Below are 25,036 nucleotides of genomic sequence, written 5' to 3'. Positions count from 1 at the left end.
AATTACCCGGATGATGCACTCATTCAGCCGCTAAAATGAAGTGTGTAATGATGGACACTTCACGCACTCAACGACCGCAGGTTTGCTTACGTAGCGGAAGGGGCGGAGCTATCGGACGCACATGTTGAATAACTTTATTTATTTTGGATAGTGAAAGCAAAATTCTCCTACGAGAGTGATTATAGCGCCTCCGGATGGTAAATGCGGCAACACTCACGGCAGGTATTACTTGATAATTCAGTCGTTTATTTCACTGATTTGGCGACCGTCAAACGTCATCAGGGAAACGGTTTGAATTTCCGCTTAGTAAAAAAACATTAGTGTGCCATTTGGGACAGCACTACATACATATACTATCCTGTTGAGTGTGTAAGTGCATAAGTACATAGTGCATGAGTGCATAGTGTATAGTGTGCCATTTGGGACGCAGCTTTGCTCTTGTTTGGCCTCCGCTGGTCCTGTTAAACTATTTAAACGAGTCATGTGACGGGTGAAGCCCCGCCCTCCACATGCTCACGTGACCTCCCTGCGCCTAGTAACAGCGAAAGCGTCGTTCACGCTATGGATGGAGAGAGAAACTGAATGCCAAGATCCGCGGAAGATTTAGAACCGAAACGGATCACTATGCGCCATAAACTCTCAGTTCACCAACTTTCTCGCAGTTTAGACACCCCACACTCCCATGCGAGCCGTTCACAATAACGCGGACTCACTGTTTGTGATACCCGGCTAAGCGTCTTAAGGTTTGGGACGGTGAGTTTTGTTTTGGTGTCGCGAACTTCAGTGCATTACAATGCGTGTTTCTCATGTAGTTTAATTGCGGTATGTGTGTGTGTGTGTGTCATCCAGTTCTCGCATTTCCGCTTTAAAAAAGACCTTTGCGTTTTTATTCAGTGCACCTTATGTGTGTGCGTGCGCGCGCGCGTGTGTGTACTGGTTTTGGTGGTTTACTTACAAGGACCGAAAATTGTGTAATGACATGGGTATGACCTAGTTGTAAGGTGGTTATTAAGGTGGTTTATGAAGATATGCAATGTGTCCTCGTAGTTTAAAATGCTAAAAAAAATCATATTTACTGAAGTATTTTCATATTTAGTACTTGTCACGGTTTTGGGGTTTATTAGGGTTGAGGTTAGGGATATGGTAAGGCCATATAATAAACGTTATTTACTGTATAAAATACATTACACCTATCAAGAGTCCTCGTACACCACCAATACCAACATGTGTGTGTGTGTGTGTCTGTCTGCGTCTGTCTCTCTTTTTCTCTCTCTCACTATCTGTGTGTGATTGTGTGTGTGTACTAAATCTATACGTAAAATCGTCTGAGGGTTCTCTGCAGAATATAAATGATTACTAGCGATATGGGTTTGTTCAAATATTGCCATATTGCATCCTACTTGTTACCTAATGCGATGAGGCACTAATGCACTTAATAGGATTCAGGTCGCCCTCCCTGTCTTCCTCTAGTTCTCAGAAACAAGCTGTGGACATGCATAACTAAACCCAATACATAACTGATTACCAGCTTATACTACAGACAACATCAGCATCTGTTCTTGGCGGCTAATAGTTCCCTTGTGAGGCTTCCAGAGACTATGATGATGTCTTCATTATCGGCTTGCGTATTTCTCACAGATAGCAAAAAATGGCTTGCGCTGTGGAGAGATGAGTGAAACCTGCTGATATTTGGGGTGATTGGATGCCCATTTAAGCATGGGGAAGCTACAGAGCAAGTTCCGGCGACGCTCAGACCTTTATAAGTGAGTAATGATGAGCACTGATGATTTGATGGCACGTTGTGATGAATTTATTTGGTTATGGAGGTTGCGTTGTTGTTATTGGCAGGGCCAAAGAAGGGGCAGAGCCTGCACCTGTGCACCAGGTAGTGCAGTACGAACCTGCTCACACAGATGCCATCAACTGTGTCGTCAGCCTGACCTCTGACCTCTGCGTGTCAGGAGGTCATGACCAGGTGAGCTGGAGGTGCATTAAAGAGGAGAAAGGTTTGGAAAATCAGAAATCTACAAATAATCGACCCTGCAGTACACAGGAAATCAAAACTAACCGTATAGACTTTGTTAGCTCACATTGTTAGTTTTGTGGTAAACAATTCATCTGTGCATGTCATTAAGAAACAAATGTTTGGCCTTATACTCTTTAATTAAAATCTGAAATTGCACAAACCAAATTCAAACCAGTTCCAAAGCTGATAGGTTATTCGTTGATTTATTCATTCATTCATTCCCTTTATTTTCGGCTTAGTCCCTTTTTTAATCAGGGGTCACCACAGCAGTATGAACCGCCAACTTATCCAACACATGTTTTACACAGCGGATGCCCTTTCAGCTGCAACCCAGCACTGGGAAACACTCATTAACACACAAACACTATGGACAATTTTAGCCTACCCGGAGGAAACCCACACCAACACGGGGAGAACATGCAAACTCCGCACAGAAATGCCAACTTACCTAGCCGAGGCTCAAACCAGTGACCTTCTTGCTGTGAGGCGACAGTGCTACCCACTGCACCACTGCTCCGCCGCTGATAGTTTATACAGTATATGAATATATTTATATTTTCAGAAAACGAACCCTGTTGTCATCAAGCAAGAACTGTGTTTGATTTGTGACATTGCTGTTGTTTCTTTCGATCAGGCTGTTGTCGTCTATGACTGGAGAGCTGGGAGACTTTGTAAATCTTTCCAGGGCCACAACAGAGAGATTACAAAGGTAGTAAAACTACAGTTAATTCCTTTAATTTGATTTAACAAGCAACCTGATTTGGCTTGTTTTGTTTACAAAAAACAACAATAGAGATACACAGCTTAATCATTCCATATACGTAGAGATACAATTAATATACATGTTTTGAAGTGAAAATCGTTATCCCTTCTATGATTTCTTTTTACAAAAATGTCAATTATTTCCCAAATGGTGTTTAACAGAGGAAGGAGTTTTTCAAAGTATTTACTATAATATTTTTTCTTCTGCAGAAAGTCTTATTTGTTTTATTTTGGCTAGATTAAAACCAGCTTTTCATTTTTGAAAAAACATTAAATATTATTAGCCCCACTTAAGCAATATTTTTTCAACTGTCTAAAGCAGGGATGGGCAAACTCGGTCCTGGAGGGCCGGTGACCTGCACAGTTTAGCTCCAACACTAATCAAACACACCTGAACAAGCTGATCAGTGTCTTCAAGATCACTAGAAATCTACAAGCAGGTGTGTTTGATTAGAGTTGGAGCTAAACTGTGCAGGACACTGGCCCTCCAGGACCGAATTTGCCCACCCCTGGTCTAAAGGATAGGATAGGATAAACTTTATTTGTCCCTGAGAGGAAATTTGTCTTGGGCAAAAAAGTGCTACAACGTTGCTCTAAGTCAGCGGTTCCCAAACTGGGGTGCGTGCACCTCTAGAGGTGCGCAGTCTGACCAGCAAGGGTGCCCGAGAGACTGTTTGCAATGGCGGAAATTTTTATCTTTTATACTATGCCTTGCATTTATCTTGGATAAATTTCACATGTCATATTTTTGAATGAAAAGAAACTCTTTGAGAGATAGAGAGATAAAAATCACTTTACAAAGTATAATGTACAACCTATGCATACTCACTCATCTCACGGTGTAACGTCTGCACCACAATAGCCCCGCCCTTTCCCATTAGGCGCTAAATTATAGTACATTTGTAATTTTTTTTTTCGCTTTCTATATTTATTAAAATGGACACCTGGTTAAAAACGTGCACTTTAAAGAAGTCAAGTAACAGTAGAGATGAACCATCTACATCGGCCTCTTCTATGGAGATGTGCAGCGGCCTTGAATATATGCACTTGGTGTCACGTTCCGGTAAAGGGAAAAAGGAGCAAGGACCCAAGCGCAGAGTGAAGTAGGATTTATTAATTAAAAAATAAAATAATAGGCAAAATAAACAACCCCGAGGGGGAAAACACTTCTACAACAAACAATAAATCAAACAAACAAACAAACAAACAAACTTGACTGGGCAGGCACGACAAGGCAGGACTGGACACAGCAAGACAGGTAAACATCGACAACATATGATGACGAACTCGCAAAGGACTGAAAACATGAGGGGGTTATAAAGCAAAAAGTAAATTGACACACAGGTGAACATGACAAACTAATAATGGGTTAACAAGGAGGGTGGGACTAGACAATAGACGGGAGAGCGCATGACACAGAGAGACAATACAAGCCATGCGCTCACATAACACAACACTGAAGCACACGACAAAAGCACGTGACCACAATGTAAACACCGAGCCACGTGCTTTGACAAAAGACGCAAGACACGAGCACACGATGAATGAAAACTCACCATGCGCTCAGATATGCAGCATGCATGCTTCATCCCAGCGCCGACCAAAACCGAAACCAACAAGACTGAGACGCTGGGAATGAAACACCATGCTGCTGACAGACGAAAACACAAACACGAATACAAGAGCGCACGCGTCTGAGGGACGCAGAGCGCGCACGCGGCCGCGTCAAGCAGGAGCGCGCACACTCTGCGTACACCCACGACGGCGCGCGCGCACACAGAGACAGAAACAGGACCAGACACGAGTAGTGTCAGAGATCTGCCACCAAAACAAGAATTTACAAGATCAGAGTGGCAGAACCCTGACACTACCCCCCCCCAAAAGGGACGCCACCTGGCGTCCCTAAAGGGAACATCCAACAAGGTACAAGACAGACAAGAAACACCACAAGACAACAAAACAGGCAACATCAACAAACACAAGACAGGGAGGTGAACAGGCGAGACAACATGAAGGGGGGGAGGGAGGGGAGCCAAGTCAGACCCAACAAGACAAATAAGGGAGGGATGGGAGGGCAAAACCAGGGAGGATCAGGAGGGACAGTCCAGGACAGGTGCAATGGGTCAGGGACCCCGGCAGGGAACCAGGGTGGAGCCGGAGGATCAGTCCAGGGTGGCAGAGGCATGCTCCAAGGTGGAGCAGGAGGGACAACCCAAGGAGGATCGGCCTGGGATAGCAAGGCAGGAGGCCTGTAGGGAGCTGGCTGGGATGAAGGCCTGTGGGGAGCCGGCTGGTCTAGAGGCGACTTAACTAAAGCCGGCGGGGCTGAAGACCAGAGGGGAGCCGGCGGGGCTGAAGACCAGAGGGGAGCCGGCGGGGCTGAAGACCCGAGGGGAGCCGGCGGGGCTGAAGACCCGAGGGGAGCCGGCGGGGCTGAAGACCCGAGGGGAGCCGGCGGGGCTGAAGACCCGAGGGGAGCCGGCGGGGCTGAAGACCCGAGGGGAGCCGGCGGGGCTGAAGACCCGAGGGGAGCCGGCGGGGCTAGGAGCCGGGCTGGAGCCGGCTGGGCAAGACGTCTGGGGTGCGCCGGCAGGGCAAGACGTCTGGTTGGGGCCGGCAGGGAAAAGAGCCGGGCTGGGGCCGGCAGGGCAAGACGTCTGGTTGGGACCGGCAGGGCAAGGAGCCGGGCTGGGGCCGGCAGGGCTAGACGTCTGGTAGGTGCCGGCAGGGAAAGACGTCTGGTAGGTGCCGGCAGGGAAAGACGTCTGGTAGGTGCCGGCAGGGAAAGACGTCTGGTAGGTGCCGGCAGGGCAAGGTGCCGGGCTGGAGCCGGCTGGGAAAGACGTCTGGTAGGTGCCGGCAGGGCAAGGTGCCGGGCTGGAGCCGGCTGGGCAAGACGTCTGGGTGGTGCCGGCAGGGCAAGGAGCCGGGCTGGGGCCGGCAGGGCTTGACGTCTGGGTGGTGCCGGCAGGGCAAGGAGCTGGGCTGAAGCCGGCAGGGCAAGGAGCCGGGCTGGGGCCAGCTGGGCAAGACGTCTGGTTGATGCCAGCAGGGCAAGAAGCCGGGCTGGTGCCGGCAGGGCTAGACGTCTGGTTGACGCCGGCAGGGCAAGACGTCTGGGTGGTGTCGGCAGGGCAAGGAGCCGGACTGGGACCGGCACTGAGCTGCGCTCTGGGGCTGGAGCCGACACTGGAGGGCGCTCTGGGGCTGGAGCCGACACTGGAGGGCGCTCTGGGGCTGGAGCTGACACTGGAGGGCGCTCTGGGGCTGGAGCCGACACTGGAGGGCGCTCTGGGGCTGGAGCCGACACTGGAGGGCGCTCTGGGGCTGGAGCCGACACTGGAGGGCGCTCTGGGGCTGGAGCCGACACTGGAGGGCGCTCTGGGGCTGGAGCCGACACTGGAGGGCGCTCTGGGGCTGGAGCCGACACTGGAGGGCGCTCTGGGGCTGGAGCCGACACTGCAGCAGAGGTCTTCCTCTTTAACCTCCGCTTTTGAGTGCGGGTCAGCCCTTGCGGGCTGGACATGTGTTGGGAGGTGGCGCTGGTGTAAGGGATCCTCTTCTCTTGAAGGATCACTCTCTCCTTTAGCTGCAGAGCAGAGGGCAACAGAGAGCTGGGATTGGGATGTTCGCCATAAGCAGCCTGATGAACCAAATGCTCCACAAACTGATGGTAAGATAGCCCTCCCAATTTCAGCATCTGCTGGATATTGAGGGGCTTGTCGAGGGCATAGTTAAGGAGGTTCACCAGGGCTTGATCATTAAACCCCAGCCCCTCTGCTGCCACACAAAATTTAGCCGCAAAACTTTCCACCTTTATGCCACGTTGCCGCAGCGACTGCAGACTGATGAGCTGCAGTATGCGGCTGGAGAAGGGGCTGTCTTCACTCTGCTGGGTCCTCATCTTTGGCGAGTTCGTACTGTCACGTTCCGGTAAAGGGAAAAAGGAGCAAGGACCCAAGCGCAGAGTGAAGTAGGATTTATTAATTAAAAAATAAAAGGCAAAATAAACAACCCCGAGGGGGAAAACACTTCTACAACAAACAATAAATCAAACAAACAAACAAACAAACAAACAAACTTGACTGGGCAGGCACGACAAGGCAGGACTGGACACAGCAAGACAGGTAAACATCGACAACATATGATGACGAACTCGCAAAGGACTGAAAACATGAGGGGGTTATAAAGCAAAAAGTAAATTGACACACAGGTGAACATGACAAACTAATAATGGGTTAACAAGGAGGGTGGGACTAGACAATAGACGGGAGAGCGCATGACACAGAGAGACAATACAAGCCATGCGCTCACATAACACAACACTGAAGCACACGACAAAAGCACGTGACCACAATGTAAACACCGAGCCACGTGCTTTGACAAAAGACGCAAGACACGAGCACACGATGAATGAAAACTCACCATGCGCTCAGATATGCAGCATGCATGCTTCATCCCAGCGCCGACCAAAACCGAAACCAACAAGACTGAGACGCTGGGAATGAAACACCATGCTGCTGACAGACGAAAACACAAACACGAATACAAGAGCGCACGCGTCTGAGGGACGCAGAGCGCGCACGCGGCCGCGTCAAGCAGGAGCGCGCACACTCTGCGTACACCCACGACGGCGCGCGCGCACACAGAGACAGAAACAGGACCAGACACGAGTAGTGTCAGAGATCTGCCACCAAAACAAGAATTTACAAGATCAGAGTGGCAGAACCCTGACACTTGGAGGATATTGAACGAGGTGAAGAGGCACAGGCGGGAAAATTGCCTAATTAACCTAATTAAAAGTCACTTTAAGCTGAATACTATAGTATCTTGAAAAATATATGGTCAAATATTATGTACTGTCATCATGGCAGAGATAAAACAAATCAATTATAAGAAATGAGTTATTAAAACTATTATGTTTAGAAATGTGTTGAAAAAATCTCTCCATTAAACAGAAATTGGGGAAGGAAATAAACAGGGGGGCGAATAATTCTGACTTCAACTGTATGTCAAGAATAAATGTCTCTGTTTTCTTCCAGTTGTGTTGTTTTAAAGGGAGTTCCCTGATCTTCAGCGCATCTCGAGATAAGACGGTGCTGATGTGGGATTTGGGACGAGATACAGAAGCCATCCAGGAGTTCAGTGGTCATGAGCTTGTCGTTAATGGAGTAGCTGTTAGTCCAGGTGAACAAACTCCCAAACTAAACTAGGGCTGGACGATTAATCGAAATTAAAACGATATTCGTAACCTATAACCAACATAATTTCCCCTTTCCGGTTATTTAGTTTTAAAAAACCCTGTTAAGATATCTCTTCAAAAATGTATTACTGAATGTGGGAAAATTGAGCACATTGAGTTTGACACCGCAGTGAGTGTATTGTTCATAAACCTGACCAAAATCAAAAGCGCAGGTCTCTTATACAGTATTTCATATATGCACACATCAGGTAAATCATATTCTTTGTTGCTGGTTTATTTGGTATATTATGTTTTTAACAATATTCATTCATTCATTTTCCTTCGGCTTAGTCCCTTATTTATGAGGGGTCACCACAGCGGAATGAACCGCTAACTATTCTGACATATGTTTTACGCAGCGGAAGCTCTTCCAGCCGCAACCCAGTACTGCAAAACACCAATACACTCACTCACACACACTCATACACTTTGACAGGGCCGGATTGTCTAATCGGGGGAACCAGGAGAATTCCCGGTAGGCCGCTCCGTTTTTTGGCCGCGAGGGCCGGTGTCCCTAGCTGCTTGCACTCTCAGCAGTTGCACTTTTTTAATTTATTTGTTTATTTGACCATAGCCTCACTCTTTTTATTCATTATTTTGTCGCAGCTCCACCCTTTTTTTTATTTCAATTCCGCCCCGTGAGCAAAATGCAGCCTGCAGGTTAATGATGATCATCATTAACCTGCAGGCTGCACCCCATTCCACCCCAAACAGCGGCACCTTAGTGAATATTAGGGATGTAACGGTATCAGAATTTTACGGTACGATAATACCTCGGTATGAATGGTACGGTACGGTATTTATTAAATAATTTACAGGAAAAACAAAACTAATGAAAAGACTCCAAAAAAGTGCCAAAAGTGTTTATTTACCTTAGCACAGAACATATTAATGACATACAAATTAGCCATCTATCTGTAAGTTTTGAAACAGGAACTTCAATTTTTCAATTTTAATAACAAAAAACTATAAAACCATATAAAAAAAAAATAAAGTTTCAATTTAGTTTTGTTGAAAACTCATCACATTCAACATTTAATCACTCACTAACTTAGGGTGCTTTCACACCTGTGAATCGATTCAGTTGTTCTGAAACAGAGATTACAATTGTTACATTGTTGCTCTTTGCTCTTGGAGCGGTTCGCTTTCACATTGCAAAGTTTCTAATCGGACCAAAAGAGCTAAAACAAGTCACGTGCAAGTGAACTCTCCTCACATTGGTCAGAGTGTCAGGGTTTATTTTGCAGCGTCCCGCTCAGCTGTCAGGAGAGGTGGTGGTTTGGTGGTGATTGACAGGGTGCGCGCGCGACGTGTCTGAGGAGGGACGCGGTGGGGAGGAGTGAGAAGGGTGCGCGACGATGCCTATTTGAGGACCGGGAAGGAGACGCGAGATTACCGGGAGATCATCACTCGTTTGTGGGCATCCGGAGACTCGCGAAACTTCCCGCCCTACTCATAATTCTCTCTTCATATAGCCGTATGCCTAATACATATCCATAAAACACTGTGATATAACCGCGCTCGGATCGGATCGCTTTCTCACTGCAATCGAACCGCTCCAGGGTTCGTTTCAATCGAGCCGAGACCACCTCATTCAAGCGATCTCGGAGCGATTACTTTGGCGCGGAACAGAGCGTGATTGCCCTGTTCACATATGCCAATCGAACCGCGCTAACTGGGCAAACGAGACAGGTTCCGAAACAAAAGTGTAGGTGTGAAAGCACCCTTAGATAGAGATGGGTTTTTCAAGGAAAATTATCATATAACTATAATCTGGTAAAAGCTGGGATCTCTGGGCATGTCCCCTGCAACAGAAATAAAAACCCCTCTCATTTGGGACTGAGGTCTCTGGGACAGAGAGATATGATTTAGCCAAGGTTGACAGCAGTGGGTAACGTTGTGCATTGTCTTTCCACCACTTGAGAGGCCATGAGTGAGATAGAGGTCTCTTTGCGGTACAAGTCAATGTCTGCATCAATCTAACAAGAGTGCTGTGTTCTGCAGTCCCCATGACTGTTTTTAGTCATATTCCCCGACTTATATTTCACCACAGTCTGGCAGTGCCTGCATGCTGTTTTTTTCTTTGTCTGTTGCCTCTTCTCCTTTTTCGTATCTTTTTAGAGAGAAACCGAAATGCTTCCACACATCCGATTTAAACCCGCCTTATGTTCGATCATTTCCAGCTCTTTTTCTTCCCCGCTACTAGCAACACACTCCATTTCCGCATTACTGGATCTGTAGCGACAACAGACCGCAAAGGATGATGGCCACGCCTAGGCTGATGGGAATTGTAGTTCCCGCTACCTCCCGTTCGCTTCATTCGCCTGAGCAAACTTTTCTCAGAAATACAGTTTTATTGGGTCATGCGACTACGGTAATATTGAAAAAAAAATACTTTTGCGGTATAACGGTATTTACAATATTTTTACATCCCTAGTGAATATTGATTAATATAAATGAATATTACACCTGCTCAATGAAAATCAGATGATTCACTACATTAATAAATCTGACATAACTTGATCAGAAATCTATAAAGGGGAGAAAAAGAGTAGGGTAAAACAAAAGTAGACATCAATAGCAGCAAATAACAGCGCAATGCTTAACAGCGCCATCGTGGTCTAGTGGTTAGCATGTTACGTTATGACACTGCCGATCTGAATTCGAACCTCACCAGAGTATAATATAATTTTTTCATTTTCAGTGTTAAGACATAAAATACTGTTTGTGTTACTTATGTAAGGGTACTTTTTGTGTGTGTGTGTGGTGTGTGTGTGTGTGATGACCGTTACAAAGGGCTGGATATCTATAAAGAATTAATGTTCTCATATTTGGGAAAAACATTTGAAGTTCTAACGCAGCTGTGTCCTTGAAAAAGACGTGTTAGTGTCATCTGAAACTGAATTGGAAATGGCGTTATTTTAATATAGTCAGTTGTCGACTGAGGTGGGCCGGTCTAAGGCTTGAAACTCCAGAGCTAAAAAAGGAGTCCCACTCCAGCCCTGCACTTCAACCAAATTAGTTCATTCAATTCACTTCTAGAGCATGTCTTTAGACTGTTGGGGAAACCGGAGCACATGGAGGAAACCCACCGAACATGGGGAGAACATGCAAACTCCACACAGAAATGCTAACTGGTCCAGCTGGGACTCGAACCAGTGACCTTCTTGCTGTGAGGCGACAGTGCTAACCACTGAGCCATCGTGGCGCTCATTAAAACAATATATTGTAATATACTGGTACATCACAACAATGTGATTCAATGGCTCTTTTATCATCTGCATTTTCACTTCGGCAAATCAGTTAGAGCGAACACAAATATAAGTAATATTCAGAAACCTGACAGATTATTAATAGCAAAGGTTCTTTTTCTTTTTTTTTCTGAGCTATAACATATCAAGGTTTCACTTTCCTTCAGCTTATTCCCTAAAATAAATTATGAAGAGGTTGCATTATAACTGACAGCACAGCTTATTTCTATCATTAAAGAAAAAGAATATTTAGTTCACTAATGTTCTGTTAAAACTTTAGTTTAGCTTGCAATAGATGCTGGTTATTTCCCACTTTTGACAATGAAATGTTCAATTATTTAGTTTGGGGGAAAAAAAGTTATTTAATTTTTTTTTTATTAAATGAAACTTGAAAAATGAAAATTTAAATGTGACTTTTTTTCACAGGAAGCAGTTTGGGCTTTGATTTGAGTTTAAATTATTCATCAATTAGCCATCAGTAGTTTGTTTGCTTTAATTATTTTACTTTCATCAAAAAACAGAACCTCAATGGGTGCACAATCTCAAATGTGATCCTGTAATGTGTTTTTTATTGTCTTGTAGATGGATCAAAGCTGTGCACGGGTTCTCGAGATAACTCCATGTGCCTCTGGGACATTGAGTCTGGAGAATGTCTGCAGAGAAACACCATCTCACGAAACCTGGTTAGAAAATACATAACTTTGATAATCTTCAAATATTTGTATGTACTGTATTTTTAAGAAAAGAAGGTGTACAGGGTCAAAATTTTGTTGAAGCATTTTGTCAAGCATTGTTGAAGGGGTGGTTCACTATGATATCATATATTAAACTTTAGTTGGTGTGAAATGTGTGTGAACGTAAACAACATCTCTTCAAAGTTCAATGCAAAGGGAGACCTTGATTTTTACAGAGTTAGCTTAGCAAAGCCTACAATGAACCAATTTTGGGGACTACAAAAAATACTTACGCCCCCTATGAGATCACAAAGGTTCATTTATTGCGCATACAAACTGCCCGTGGCCAGAGGCGCTGTAACGTTATAGCAGAGATGAAGCTAAAAATGCATCTAAACGCTGCTGTTTCTACTGCAGTTGGTGACTCTATCCAAAGCACTAAATTGAAACAATTTCAGACATTATTAAAATGTAATGAAGTGTTTCAAAAGAAGCATAAAACTCCAGAATTTGTAGCTCAATATAAGCACAATCGATTATTAACTTCTTTTTCATTCTTCTTTCTGACACCCCCTAAACACCACAAATATGGCAGCTGTAGGAGGAACAATTACATACACATCTTTCAGTAGGGTTGTAAATACAGTTGAAGTCAGAATTATTAGCCCCCTTTGAATTTTCTTTTTCTTTTTTAAATGTTTCCTAAATGATGTTTAACAGAGCAAGGAAATTTTCACAGTATGTCTGAAAATATTTTTTCTTCTGCAGAAAGTCATATTTGTTTTATTTCGACTAGAATAAAAGCAGTTTTTAATTTTTAAAAATCATTTTAAGGTCAAAATTATTAGCCCCTTTAAGCTATATATTTTTTTCCCGATAGTCCAGTGTTTCTCAACTGGTTTGGCCATGGGACCCACATTTTTACATGATCATCAAGCCGCGACCCAAATTTTTAGGAACTATAATTAAATTTTAGGAATTATAATTAATTTGTATTTATTTGTTAAAATACACAAGTAGTGACAGATAAATCATAAGAAAATCCCCAAGACTAAATAAAACTATATTTTATTGCTGTCATTTAACAAAATGTATCAAATTATAGAAATATTACAAAGTAAAAAACTGTAAATAGTGGACAGGGTAAGGAAAGGTTCAGTTACCATGAACTAAACTGTTAATAAAACATGTTGTCTGGTTTCTAAATGTTGTTTTAATTTAGAAGGTTTCATGCTATCTTGTGAGAGCACCTCACTACTTATGACACACTGAGGTTAAGTCCTTTTTGTCGTCAATATATGTAAATCCATACTTAACATATTCAGCGTCGTACTTGCTCTATGAAATATTTGTTGCTATAATTAAATTACATTTTTACATGTCAAACGGTTGAGTTTTCATGCACGCATTTCAAAATAAAAGTCAAAATAAGTTTATAATTAAACTTTTGCTGTTTTTTTGACCACACACTCCGCGACCCACTGAAAATGTTTCCGCGACCCACCAGTTCAGAAACACTGCGATAGTCTACAGAACAAACCATCATTATACAATAATTTGCCTAATTATCCTAACCTGCCTAGTTAATCTAATTACCTAGTTAAGCCATTAAATGTCACTTTAAGCTGTATACAAGTGTCTTGAAAAATATCTAGTCAAATATTATTTACTGTCATCATAGATAAAATAAATCAGTTAATAGAAATGAGTTTTAAAAACTATTATGTTTAGAATTGTGTTAAAAAAATTCTCTCTGTTAAACAGAAATTGGGGAAAAAAATAAACAGGGGGGCTAATAATTCGGACTTCAACTGTATGTACTTGTGATTTTTCAGGTTTTGTTATTTTTTAACAAATTTGCACACACAAATTTTATTCACATTGTCATTATGGGGTATTGTATGTAGAATTTTGAGAAAATAAATGAAATATTTTGAAATAAGGCTGTAACATAAATAATGTAGAAAAAGTGAAGCGCTATAAATACTTCCCGTATGCACTGTATTTTGTTTGCTTGGTGTTAAAGGTCAACAAGGGCAAAATTATCCACAAAACACACCTTATAATAAATATAACTAAGTAGATGAAAAAATTTAATACAAGTTACTTACCTAACTCCTTAACAAAAACAATATAAACAGATATGAAATAAAATGGCGATGCAGTGGCGCAGTAGGTAGTGGGGGCAAGAAGGTCGCTGGGTCGCTGGTTCGAACCTCGGCTCAGTTGGCGTTTCTGTGTGGAGTTTGCATGTTCTCCCTGCCTTCGCGTGGGTTTCCTCCGGGTGCTCTGGTTTCCCCCACAGTCCAAAGACATGCGGTACAGGTGAATTGGGTAGGCTAAATTGTCCGTAGTGTATGAGTGTGTGTGTGTGTGAATGTGTTTGTGGATGTTTCCCAGAGATGGGTTGCGGCTGGAAGGGCATCCGCTGCGTAAAAACTTGCTGGATAAGTTAGCGATTCATTCCGCGGTGGCGACCCCGGATTAATAAAGGGACTAAGCTGACAAGAAAATGAATGAATGAATGAATGAAATAAAATGGCATCAAGTTTCCTACTTCCCATTGAAGTGACAAATTCAAGCAGATAAAATGGTAATTAGGCAGGTAAATAACTGGGAATCTCAAATGGGCTGCATGATATTGCAAAAATCAGATATTGCAATAATTTAATTACATTTTTATTAAATAGTATTAATATTTAATTTAATTTTAGTAACAAAATACCACAGCAATCATGATGATCTAAAAACTACAGGTCATGTCATTTCTTACTTGTATATTAATTATCTTTTAAGTCACTAAACTTGACTTTTTTTTTGTTCCTCCTGTGTTTCAGGTTACCCATGTGTGTTGGGTACCAGGAAGCACGTCTATTGTCCAAACCTCAGAAGACAAAACTATCAGGTCAGACGATCGCTGAAATGCCATGATGTGTTTGTGTGTGTTGATTGTTTGTAGAGATGCAGTTCTCTAGAAATATTTACTAGACAAATAAGCCTGTGTTGTTGTTACGTCATCACAAAATGTCAAATAAATCATCACGAGGCTGTGTACATGAAACTAGATACACTGCACAATGAGGTTCTATTTGTTAACATTAGTTACATTTACATTTTACATTTACATTTGTTTATTTAGCTGATGCTTTTATTCAAAGTGGCTTACAAATGGGAAGAAAAATAGTAGCAATCAGGCCAACAAAAGAGCAACTTTTTTATGAGCTCTGCAAGTCCCAGTTTTCCTAACACGGGAATATGTGGCGAAACAAATCAGTGAAATGACAAATAGATTGAACAGAAAGTGCTAGTTGTGACAGGTCAAGTGCATACTTGCAAATGGCTGAAAGTTATTCATCCAAGCCATTCCACCTGTAGCAAGCACATAAGGTAACATGAACAAACAACTCAAAATCTAAATTTCAGCATTTATTATTAGATTAAAATAGAAAACCTATTCAATGGACCTGGTGTCTGTTCTTCATACGTGGATTACTCAGCTGGATTTGATTATTGACGATTTGACATGATCCAGGATCGTTTCGTTCTTCAAAACTGATCCAAGAGCTGTTGTCATAGCAACAGTTCTGGCAGCTCAAACCTGGTCAGGAGCAGGTTCAATTCATATAAACAGGGTTAGATCAGCTCAGTTCAAGCTAAGATAATACAGAAAGTATTTACCGAATTCTGATATTTTCGGTCACACTTTACAATAAGGTTCATTAGTTAATGTTAATTAATGCATTTACTAACACGAACAAACAATAAACCATACATTTACTACTATATTTGTTCACGTTAGTTAACGTTAGTTAATGAAAATACAGTAGTTCCTTGTTAGTTCATGTTAACTCATGGTGCATTAACTAATGTTAACAAGCATGGACTTGGATGTTAATAATGCATTAGTAAATGTTCAATTATGATTAATAAATGCTGTAAATGCTTTGTTCATGATTAGTTCATGTTAGTAAATGCATTAACTAATGAACCTTATTGTAAAGTGTTACCATATTTTCTTATATATTTATATTCTTAGATTTTTCTTATATTTTTTATAGTTATATACACTTGGGAAAATAGGATTTTTTTTAAATTATATATAGCTCTAATAAGTTAAATGCAATTAGTTAAAGGCATGGAGATATAATTATTCTTGATTTTCTTTAAGGCTACTTTGAAACCATGCATTTTGTCAAAAGACACATTTTGATTTGACAGTGTGTGTGTTTTGATTTGTTTTGTCGGCCTCAGGGTGTGGGACAGTCGCACATGGCAGGTCACAAACACTTTTCCAGCAAAGCAGTACATTCAGACCCACTGTGATGTCAACGCCAACTGTTACCACCTGCTTTCCTCCAGCAACGGTTTTGGCGGACAGGGCTGTGAGGCCACGGTGAGTGTGTGTTTATGCGTTTGTACTATGTTTTCCTTACGCTTTGGGTTAGATTCAGACCCCATGAGAAAAACAGCTCATAAATCCTACAGATTGAAGTATTTCGAAAATGTAAAAATGCAGATTGTTTCCTGTGAGAGTTGGGTTAGGGGTGGGGGTATGGATTATACAGTGTGCACAGTATAAAAATCATTATATCTATGAAAAGTCCCAATAAAGTTAGCTGTACATGTGTGTGTGTGTGTGTGTGCGCGTCTAAAATACCTCCAGGACATTACTGTTATACTAGAGTAGATTAAGATGTCCTGGTTTAATTTCAATTCACAAGCACTCAATTTGGTTCAATGAAAATTAGGATTTAAAGGGCACCTTAAAGTCTTTTTTTTTCAATTTAACAACACAAAAACGGTGGACCAATTGGATCGGTTTTAAGAGCCGCGGTCACAGAAGCTCCCTGTCATCTCAACTTGGTGCAGCTGGAAAGTGCGAGCGTGTTGACTCGCGGATGTCCCTCCATTGGAAATAACGAACTTGCCTTAAGCAGGTCACACACCAGAAGCGCCGCTTGGCAACGTGCAGCGCCATGCATTTTAAAATTCTAAACATGGGTTTTTATCAGGGTACACACACCGGCGCCGCAAGTCGGCGGCTGTCCGCTGCGCCCAGCCACGACTCAGGACACGGTTCATATTTCTGCCGCGCCACAGAGCGCCATCTGAATAGTTTCATTTTAAATTACATGTGAATGTAATGTAAGGCTCTTAGTGGCGCATTCGGTGTGTGATGCCCTTTAGTTATAGCCTCAGTCAAAGTTAATTCAGTGTGCGTGGTAATTAGTCTCGGTGTACAAGCTCGGAACTTTAAACTAGACACAAAGACACAAATGATTTTGTAGTCTCTGCTTTGTCTGTCTGAGATCGGGTCGTACATGTACGGCTGAATGCTGGTCCTCTCACTCATGTTGCTTCTCTCTGTCTGTTGCCATACACAAAGCGGGGGAGCTCTTGGCTCTGCCCCCTTGTTAAGGTGGGCGGAAAATCGAAACTAATTTTCATGTGAATCAACACACCTCTAAAACAACGACCTGCGAACAAGCCCACAAAATGACACTTTTTAACACATTATAATAAAAAACTAGGTGCCCTTTAATACAAATTGTATTTATATTCCTGAATTAGAGATGCGCGGATGACGGTTACAGCCGCGGAATCCGCAGATAAACCGCGGATCGGCCGGATGACGTGACGAAAAATAAAATTTTAATTAAATTCGGGCGGGTGGTGGGCGGTTGTACTTTTTTTGTACACATAGCTGGCGCACCAACGAAAAAGCCTAGGACTGACTTTACAGAATGAGAGGAGGAATCGGATACACTAATTCTGGATGAAGTACAGAAGTCTTCCTCTACAAACTTCCGTGTAGACTGATCAGCAGAGGAAAATCTACTTTCCTTTTAGGAGAAACAAGGCCAGTCATTCCCACGACTCCTTGCCAAGAGAATTCTATGCATTCCAGCAAAAAGTGCTGCGAGCGAGCGCTCCTTCAGTGCAGCAGGGCACATTGAGGCCAGGCGCTCTCGTCTGAATGTTGAAATGATGTGTCAAAATGCGTTTTCTATTAGGCTACAATAATTGTATAAAAAATTGTACAGTACAGTGCGTTTAATTTAGGCTATTTATTTATTTTTGTCCCTGTGCGCCAATTGGAGACGGAGTTCACTGCTGATATTCTGAGAGCTTTATAGGGGTGCTTCTCATTTCTTATTTGTGTATCCTCGTTTCCTTTCCTTGCTTTCTTTCCTCGTCTTTCCACCCCTATAGGATGCGAGGGAAGGACGCAAGGAAAAGACTCAAGGACCGACCGAGGAATCGAATCAAGTGAAAAGACACGTCCTCGTATTGTTTAGCGTCACTTCAAAGCGTCAATTAATGCTGCATTGACTTGCACGTTTGAATTAACTGCATGTCATTAAAGTCATTCTCTATTTTCTAATAATCAATAAAGAAACATTCATTTAATAATAAAAAGGAATAAGCCATTCAAATAAAGAGCTCAGTCAGCAGATGGCGGGCGGGTGCGGTTTTAAAATTTGGTCAAAAATGTTAGTGCGGATGGATGGCGGACGGATGATGAGTTTTGTGATGCGGTTGTGGATGAAATAATAGCCCATCCGCGCATCTCTATCCTGAATAATCATCAGTAAACACTTTTGTTTAGGTGCATGTGGGTACATTAAGACAGAACCCATCACTAGACAGTGGGACACCAATTTTATATAAATGTATTCCAGAATTGCATGTACAGTTCAAGCATTTTTCCACTGCTGAGACTGCAGCTCTGCACAAGACTTTTGGCCAGCGGAGAAATTAAAATGGTCATGCCGAACTGAGTCTGGTCCTCTCAAGGTTTTTTTTCTTCACTCTCCTATCGGTGAAGTTTTTTTTCCCTCTCCGCTGTCGCCACTGGCTTGCATAGTTCAGGATCTGAAAAGCTACTCATAGATGGATTTGCTTTTCAGTATTTGGACTCTCAGTAATGACTTCAAACCACACTGAACTGAGCTAAACTGAACTGAACTTAAACACTAAAAACTGAACTACCCTGATCCAGTTACTATGATCTTTTATGTGAAGCTGCTTTGACACAATCTACATTGTAAAAGCGCTATACAAATAAAGCTGAATTGAATTGAATTTTTCATTCATTTTCCTATATCATATACAGCGGGTAAAATAAAGATTGAACAAGTCACTACTTTTCTCAGAAAACATATTTCTAAAGGTGCCATTGACTTGAAATTTTCCCTGCATGTTGGTAACAACCAAAGAAATCCATATATGCAAAGAAAACAAATCAAATTAGTTTAAAAATGAAGTTATGTTACACTGAAATGACATAGGGATAAAGTATTGAACACATGAGAAAAGGGAGGTGTAGAAAGGCAGTGAAAGCCCAGACAGCAGCTGAAATGTCTCAGTTGTTCTTCAGCAACCCTCTGCTCTTCGTCATTGTAAATTAATATCCGCTGCTTCAGTCCAATATCTACATTAGCAGCATGATGAAGATGAATCCAGGGTGAACATTTCAGCATTACAAGGATCCAAAACACAGCCAATGAAACTCTCGAATGCTTTCAGAGAAAGAAAATGAAGCTGTAGAATGGCCCAGCCAATCACCAGACCTGAATCAATAGAAAATGCAAAAACGAGACTCGCAGTACCATCAAGCAATTCATGCGACTTTATTCTCCATTCTTTTTAAGCTGCCATCAACAAAAAAGTATTAAATACTTTCCAGTAGTTCAGCACCTCCTCCTTGTGTTGTTTCATTTATATTGTGATTTTTTTTGTTTTGTTTTACTTTTATGTTCGTATTGTTTGGGTTTTTACTAAAATCTGGTGCAATTCCATGTCAACAGGTCCTTTAGAAATATTATTCCTAGGAGAAAACATGACATGTTCAATACTTATTTTCCTCACTTAACAACAAATGAATAATATACGGTAATTAGAATTGATTATTAATGTAAAGTGATGCAAAATGCTTATTGGAAATGCTTAATAGGGAGCATTTTAATCAGTTACTAGTTGTTGTTGGATTTATTGTTGAATGTTTTAAACCCCTATTACAGAGATGATGACAATAACAGAGACATTTTCCACCATTTAATTAACCATTCAATCGGTCTAGTTCGATTCAATGATCTATGCTAAGCTATAAGTGCTCCCGCCAGACCAGAGATTGGCTGAATGGATTAAAAAAATGGTCAAACTCAACTGTTTACCTTAACTTTGAGAGAGTTGTAAAATGAGCCTAGTTCCAAAAACAAACTTTAAACGTAAACATTACGATATGTACTTTTAGAAAAAAAAAAACTTATAAAACCCCTAATCGCTGCGTTTGAGAATCGATATTGAAACAACCACTATTTATTATCGATGTTTTTTGCACATCTCTAATATATGCACTTTTGTGTGTGCGTGTGGTTGCGTGTGTGTCTAGCTGTGGGACCTCCGGCAGCCTGGCTGTAAGGTGGCCGAATACAGAGGACACTTGCAGACCACAGCATGTTGTGTGTTTGTGCCTACCCGTCCTGGATGTCCTGCCCTTGTGGCCTCATCATCTTATGACAGCTCAGTGAAAATATGGGACCAGAACACTGCAGGTAAACACACGTACATTCAGATACACAGACAGACACACACCTACATAAACACACACAGACTTTTTTGAGCACCAAGCCAGCATATTTAATGATTTTTAAAGGATCATATGATGCTGAAGTTTAGTTTTGCATCACTAGAATACATAGAAATATAAAAATAAATCAAGAATATAAAATGCTAAAATGTTACAAACCCCTGATGTTAGTCTAGAGAATGGTGGGGTTTGACATTGAATTAATTAAAATATATTTATATAAACAGTAAATGAGTGCAAAAGACAACCAAAGTAATGCCAAAAATGTGTGCTTTTATTTACAATTCCCAAAAGTGAACAACAACAACGAATTAATCAAAAATAAAGAAAAAGTAAGTAAGGCAAAAATATACTATTTACAATATATACAACACTGAGACAAATAAAGACGGGAAAAAACAAGAGAGCTGGCAGAAGGGACGCAGACGCTAAAGAAATGAAAAGAACAAAACCCAAACTAAATCTAACTTCCCAGAAGCGTCTAGCTAACTATGTGAAAACTGTATAATTAACATGCAAAGATCTTCCGAGTCCTAACTATCTACTCTATCTATCTATCTATCTATCTATCTATCTATCTATCTATCTATCTATCTATCTATCTATCTATCTATCTATCTATCTATCTATCTATCTATCTATCTATCTATCTATCTATCTATCTATCTATCTATCTATCTATCTATCTATCTATCTATCTATCCAAAAAGTACAAGGAGTGGCGCTCGCCCCTAACCTAATGCACTAAACAGCAGAGTAGTCCCAATGACTGTAAAAAATATGGACGACGCGACAGCCCCTTTTCCCATTGAACGCCTTGAGGGCAAAACGCCTGCTTGACGGGCACAAACGGTCGCAAAAGACTGCTGAAATTGGAGCCTTGACATGCGCAGAAGGATTGTCTGATGGAGCCAGAGGAGGAGCCGCGAAAATGAGCGGTGTCGAGCTTCCAACCAAACGCTTTATGTAAAATCAACCACACCCCCCGAACTTCTCAGCATGCGTTTGCTGTCATATCAACACAAATGGATGTAATAACAATAACAATAATGAGGCAACAAGAATCAGTCCAAGGCACTCGAGTAAAGTGAAAATATTAAAAAGCCTATTAAAAACCCTAAGGCTTTTTAATATTTTCACTTTACTCGAGTGCCTTGGACTGATTCTTGTTGCAGATTTGATGAATCCCTTACCCAAAGAGCACCGACCATATATTTGAGCTTACCCCAGAGCGCTTTTTGTTTGTTTTTTTCTGGAGTAAACAAATATGAGGGTTTTATATATTCAATCGCGCCAGCTCCGGGCCGCAGCGCATAACCTACTCGCGGCGTCGCCGGCTGATTCTGGCTCGCATGCGGCAGCGCCGGCTCGCTCAGTCGCCGCGTCTGGCTCGATTGACTCGGGCTGGAATCAGGCTGTGAGTCCAGGCATCCGGAGTAGGTCCAGCAAAGGTAGTCAGTCTGAGCTCTGAGGGGTAAGTCTCCGGCAGGCGAGAATCTAGCCGGAACTGGCCCGAGTGTATTTTGCTATCTGGGTGGCTAGGCGTGTATCAGCAAACTAATAAAGCCCGAAAAAAGCCCTGACCTTAGCGAATAAACAGAGTTCCACCAGATCATGTATGTCAGAAACTATAGTTTACTGCTGAACTCATTTTGTCATGGTAAAATAACACAGAAATCGAATAATAACACTTCAATCTCCTGCCGAAGCTCAGACGGTCTGCTTTGAGAAACTGTCAATCACAGCTGTCAATCATGATGACACGCCCAGCATTAAATTACTGCTAAAAACAAACTGTTTACAAAAATGAAGATCTGCACCTATTTCAGCACAATAACCAGTGCCTTAATCGACCAGAACCATCTTTCGGGACATTTTATTGCAAGTGTAATACATTTTTTTTATTTGGGCTCAAGTCTCCTTCATTAACACGGAGTAGGCGGGCTTTATGACTTGTACTGCAGCCAGCCCCCAGGGGGCGATCTAACGGCCGAGACCTTCACTCAAACGCAGGCTTGCAGCACACTTGAGTAGTCCTAAGTGTTGCAATTTATGTCACGTGACCTTCTTACCTGTCCACTTCGTCCAAGTAAACAACGTAAACTGAGAACGATGTACGAATAACGGACGGATAACGTGCACACAGAAACGGGCAACAACAAAAACACACAGTTAGACAGGGTTATTCTAAACGCACGCAATAAATACAAACAAGCGGCAAAAGCAGAGAAAGAGAAAAATAAAGCAAGGGACTAGCGAGTGGTCTGACGCGCGCTTTTATGATGAGTGGTCTTTGCTTATTGTATGTGACGTAAGAGTGACGTAATCGGAGGGAATGACTGACAGCTGAGTGGACCAATGAACGGAACCTAATAATACATGAAAGCAGATATGGGAGAACAGCGAGAGAGAGAGAGAGAGAGGGAAAAAAACACAGAGAAACAGAGCACAAATAACACAAATACATAACATAAATAATAATTATTGTTTCTTCTATATTTGTATTAAATAGATAGATAAAATTTACTCACATTACGAACACAGTAAATAACGCAACTCTTGTTTACTCCCCGTTCTCTCTTCAGCTTGTTTGTACACTTTAACTCTGGATGGTTCGGGGCCGCTGGTTTCTCTAGCTCCGTGTGACTCCAGTAGTTTGCTGTGTGCAAGTTTTAACACAGGACTTCATCAGCTGCATCTAGACCAGAGCGCAGTGCCCAGTATCACTGAAGTGGCTCGCTTCTGACCTCCAATCTGGAAAAATCACACCCCCTCCTGACCTCCATTTGCAGAATAAACCAACTTCTTCAATGAATGGAACTCTTGGTAATTACAGGGAAAAGAAAAGTATGTTCTAATTAAAGGGATAAGCTCATCCAGAAATGAAGATTTGCTCCAGTCAGGCCAAGATGTAAGATGAATTTCTTTTATTTGTTCAACGTTACATCACTTGCTTTACCAGTTGAAGCTCTGCAGTAAATGTCCTGTAAAACAGCTGATAAAAACAACAAAATATGTCACAACACAACTTGAGTACACCACTTAAAGTCAAGGAGCCCTATAATACACCCAGCGGCATAAGGTACAGGGCGTGTATGGCATGATTTGTTGCTATTTTCATACGAGCGCAGGTTTCTTTTTTTAACGTTTTGCACCATGTTGTTTGAATAGCAAATCCATTTGCGCCATTTTTTGGACTCATGGGAGTGCCAGTCTGAAAAGGAGGTGTATTAAGGCGCATTGTTGGCTTGTTGTTGTTTTGAGGAACTAAAATAGACTGCACCATTCACTAACTTAAAGCTGCTCTAAAGTCCAGCACAGAGTTTTTGTCATTTAAAGTGCTTGTTAATCATGCGCCTAAACGGTTCCAACAGCTTACACATTGCATAATATACATACTGTAGGATGTACAGCAACACACACATATATTTACATATGAATAAAATTAAAGGATTCAAATATTTAAAAAAATGTATTATTTTCTACATAAATGCACAAACCACTGCCTCCATGCCTTCTTCACCTTGTGGGGCTTTTTTCAGTTTATTCATAACAATTTGCATTTGTATAAGGTTATTATTATTATTATTATTATCAGTATTATTTATTATATGCCTATTTATATATACTTTTAATAAAAACAAGTTTAGATTTGTCCATCTGTCACGTTTGGAGACGTCTGCATTATCATATGGGGTATAAGAATAGGACGTGTGTTTGGATATAACTTGACCACACTTTGTTATTATTATTAATTTATTCATTCATTCATTATCTTTTCGGTTTAGTCCCTTTGTTAATTAATTTTTTATTAATTTTTACGCAGTGGATGCCCTTCCAGCCGCAACCCATCACTGGGAAACATCCGTACACACTCATTCACACACATACATTACGGACAATTAAGCTTACCCAATTCACCCATACCATGTCTTTGGACTTGTGGGGGAAACTGGAGCACCTGGAAGAACTCGGGAGAACATGAAAATTCCACACAGAAACGCCAACTGACACAGCCGGGGCTCGAACCAGCAACCTTCTTGCTGTGAGGCGACAGTGCTACCCACTGCGCCACCGTGCTGCCTGTTCATTTATTTGTTTTCTGGAAATTAGAAATTAGTTTTGAAACAAATCTTTGCGCATAACAAACAAAATTAAATAGGTAGGATAATGGATGTCTTCAGTGGAGTGAGTTTCCACCGTTCCCTTATCCGCAAAAGTAAAGGAGTAAAGAGTGAAAGTAAAGTAAAGAGAAAGTAAAGAGGCCGAATGGGGGAGGCTCGTTCTTTATCCTCGGGCTGCAGATGGTCTGTTCAACTGTTTTCTCGCTAGTGAAGCGTTTAGTTTTTCCACTTACAAAGTCCGTCATGTAAATAGCAAACGCGCCATGGAGCGAGGCAACTGACTCTTAAAGGGAATGGAAGATGAGACTCTAATTGGTTTAATGCACGTTATACTCAAAACACACCCATAACTTATTAAGAGAAT

At 41.8% G+C, this 25,036-nt stretch overlaps 1 protein-coding gene across 3 annotated transcripts; it reads left to right on the top strand.

Annotated features, from left to right (window-relative positions):
* The first annotated feature begins 537 nt into the window (after positions 1-537).
* On the top strand, positions 538-24,464 carry wdr31 (WD repeat domain 31). Of its 3 annotated transcripts, none has more exon segments than NM_001100037.1 (10): positions 538-762; positions 1,643-1,763; positions 1,849-1,975; positions 2,661-2,735; positions 7,831-7,975; positions 11,864-11,964; positions 14,793-14,860; positions 16,207-16,348; positions 20,351-20,513; positions 23,134-23,329. In NM_001100037.1, coding segments are annotated over 9 exon segments (1,029 nt in total). In that variant the 5' UTR covers positions 538-762; positions 1,643-1,716; the 3' UTR covers positions 23,295-23,329.
* Positions 24,465-25,036: the final 572 nt, after the last annotated feature.

This window comes from Danio rerio, chromosome 5, assembly GCF_049306965.1.
Source record: "Danio rerio strain Tuebingen ecotype United States chromosome 5, GRCz12tu, whole genome shotgun sequence".
Classification (NCBI taxonomy): Eukaryota; Metazoa; Chordata; class Actinopteri; order Cypriniformes; family Danionidae; genus Danio; species Danio rerio.
The sequence above is the reverse complement of the archived record's forward strand: the minus strand, read 5'-3'. Positions and strand labels throughout refer to the sequence as shown.

What these genes read in the sequence shown, in the direction of transcription:
- wdr31 (XM_005165032.6), top strand. Translation starts at nt 1,717, where the DNA reads ATGGGGAAGCTACAGAGCAAGTTCCGGCGACGCTCAGACCTTTATAA. An exon ending in TGTCAGGAGGTCATGACCAG is followed by an intron (nt 1,976 to 2,660) that starts GTGAGCTGGAGG and finishes TCTTTCGATCAG; the next exon opens with GCTGTTGTCGTCTATGACTG. An exon ending in TCAGAAGACAAAACTATCAG is followed by an intron (nt 14,861 to 16,206) that starts GTCAGACGATCG and finishes TGTCGGCCTCAG; the next exon opens with GGTGTGGGACAGTCGCACAT.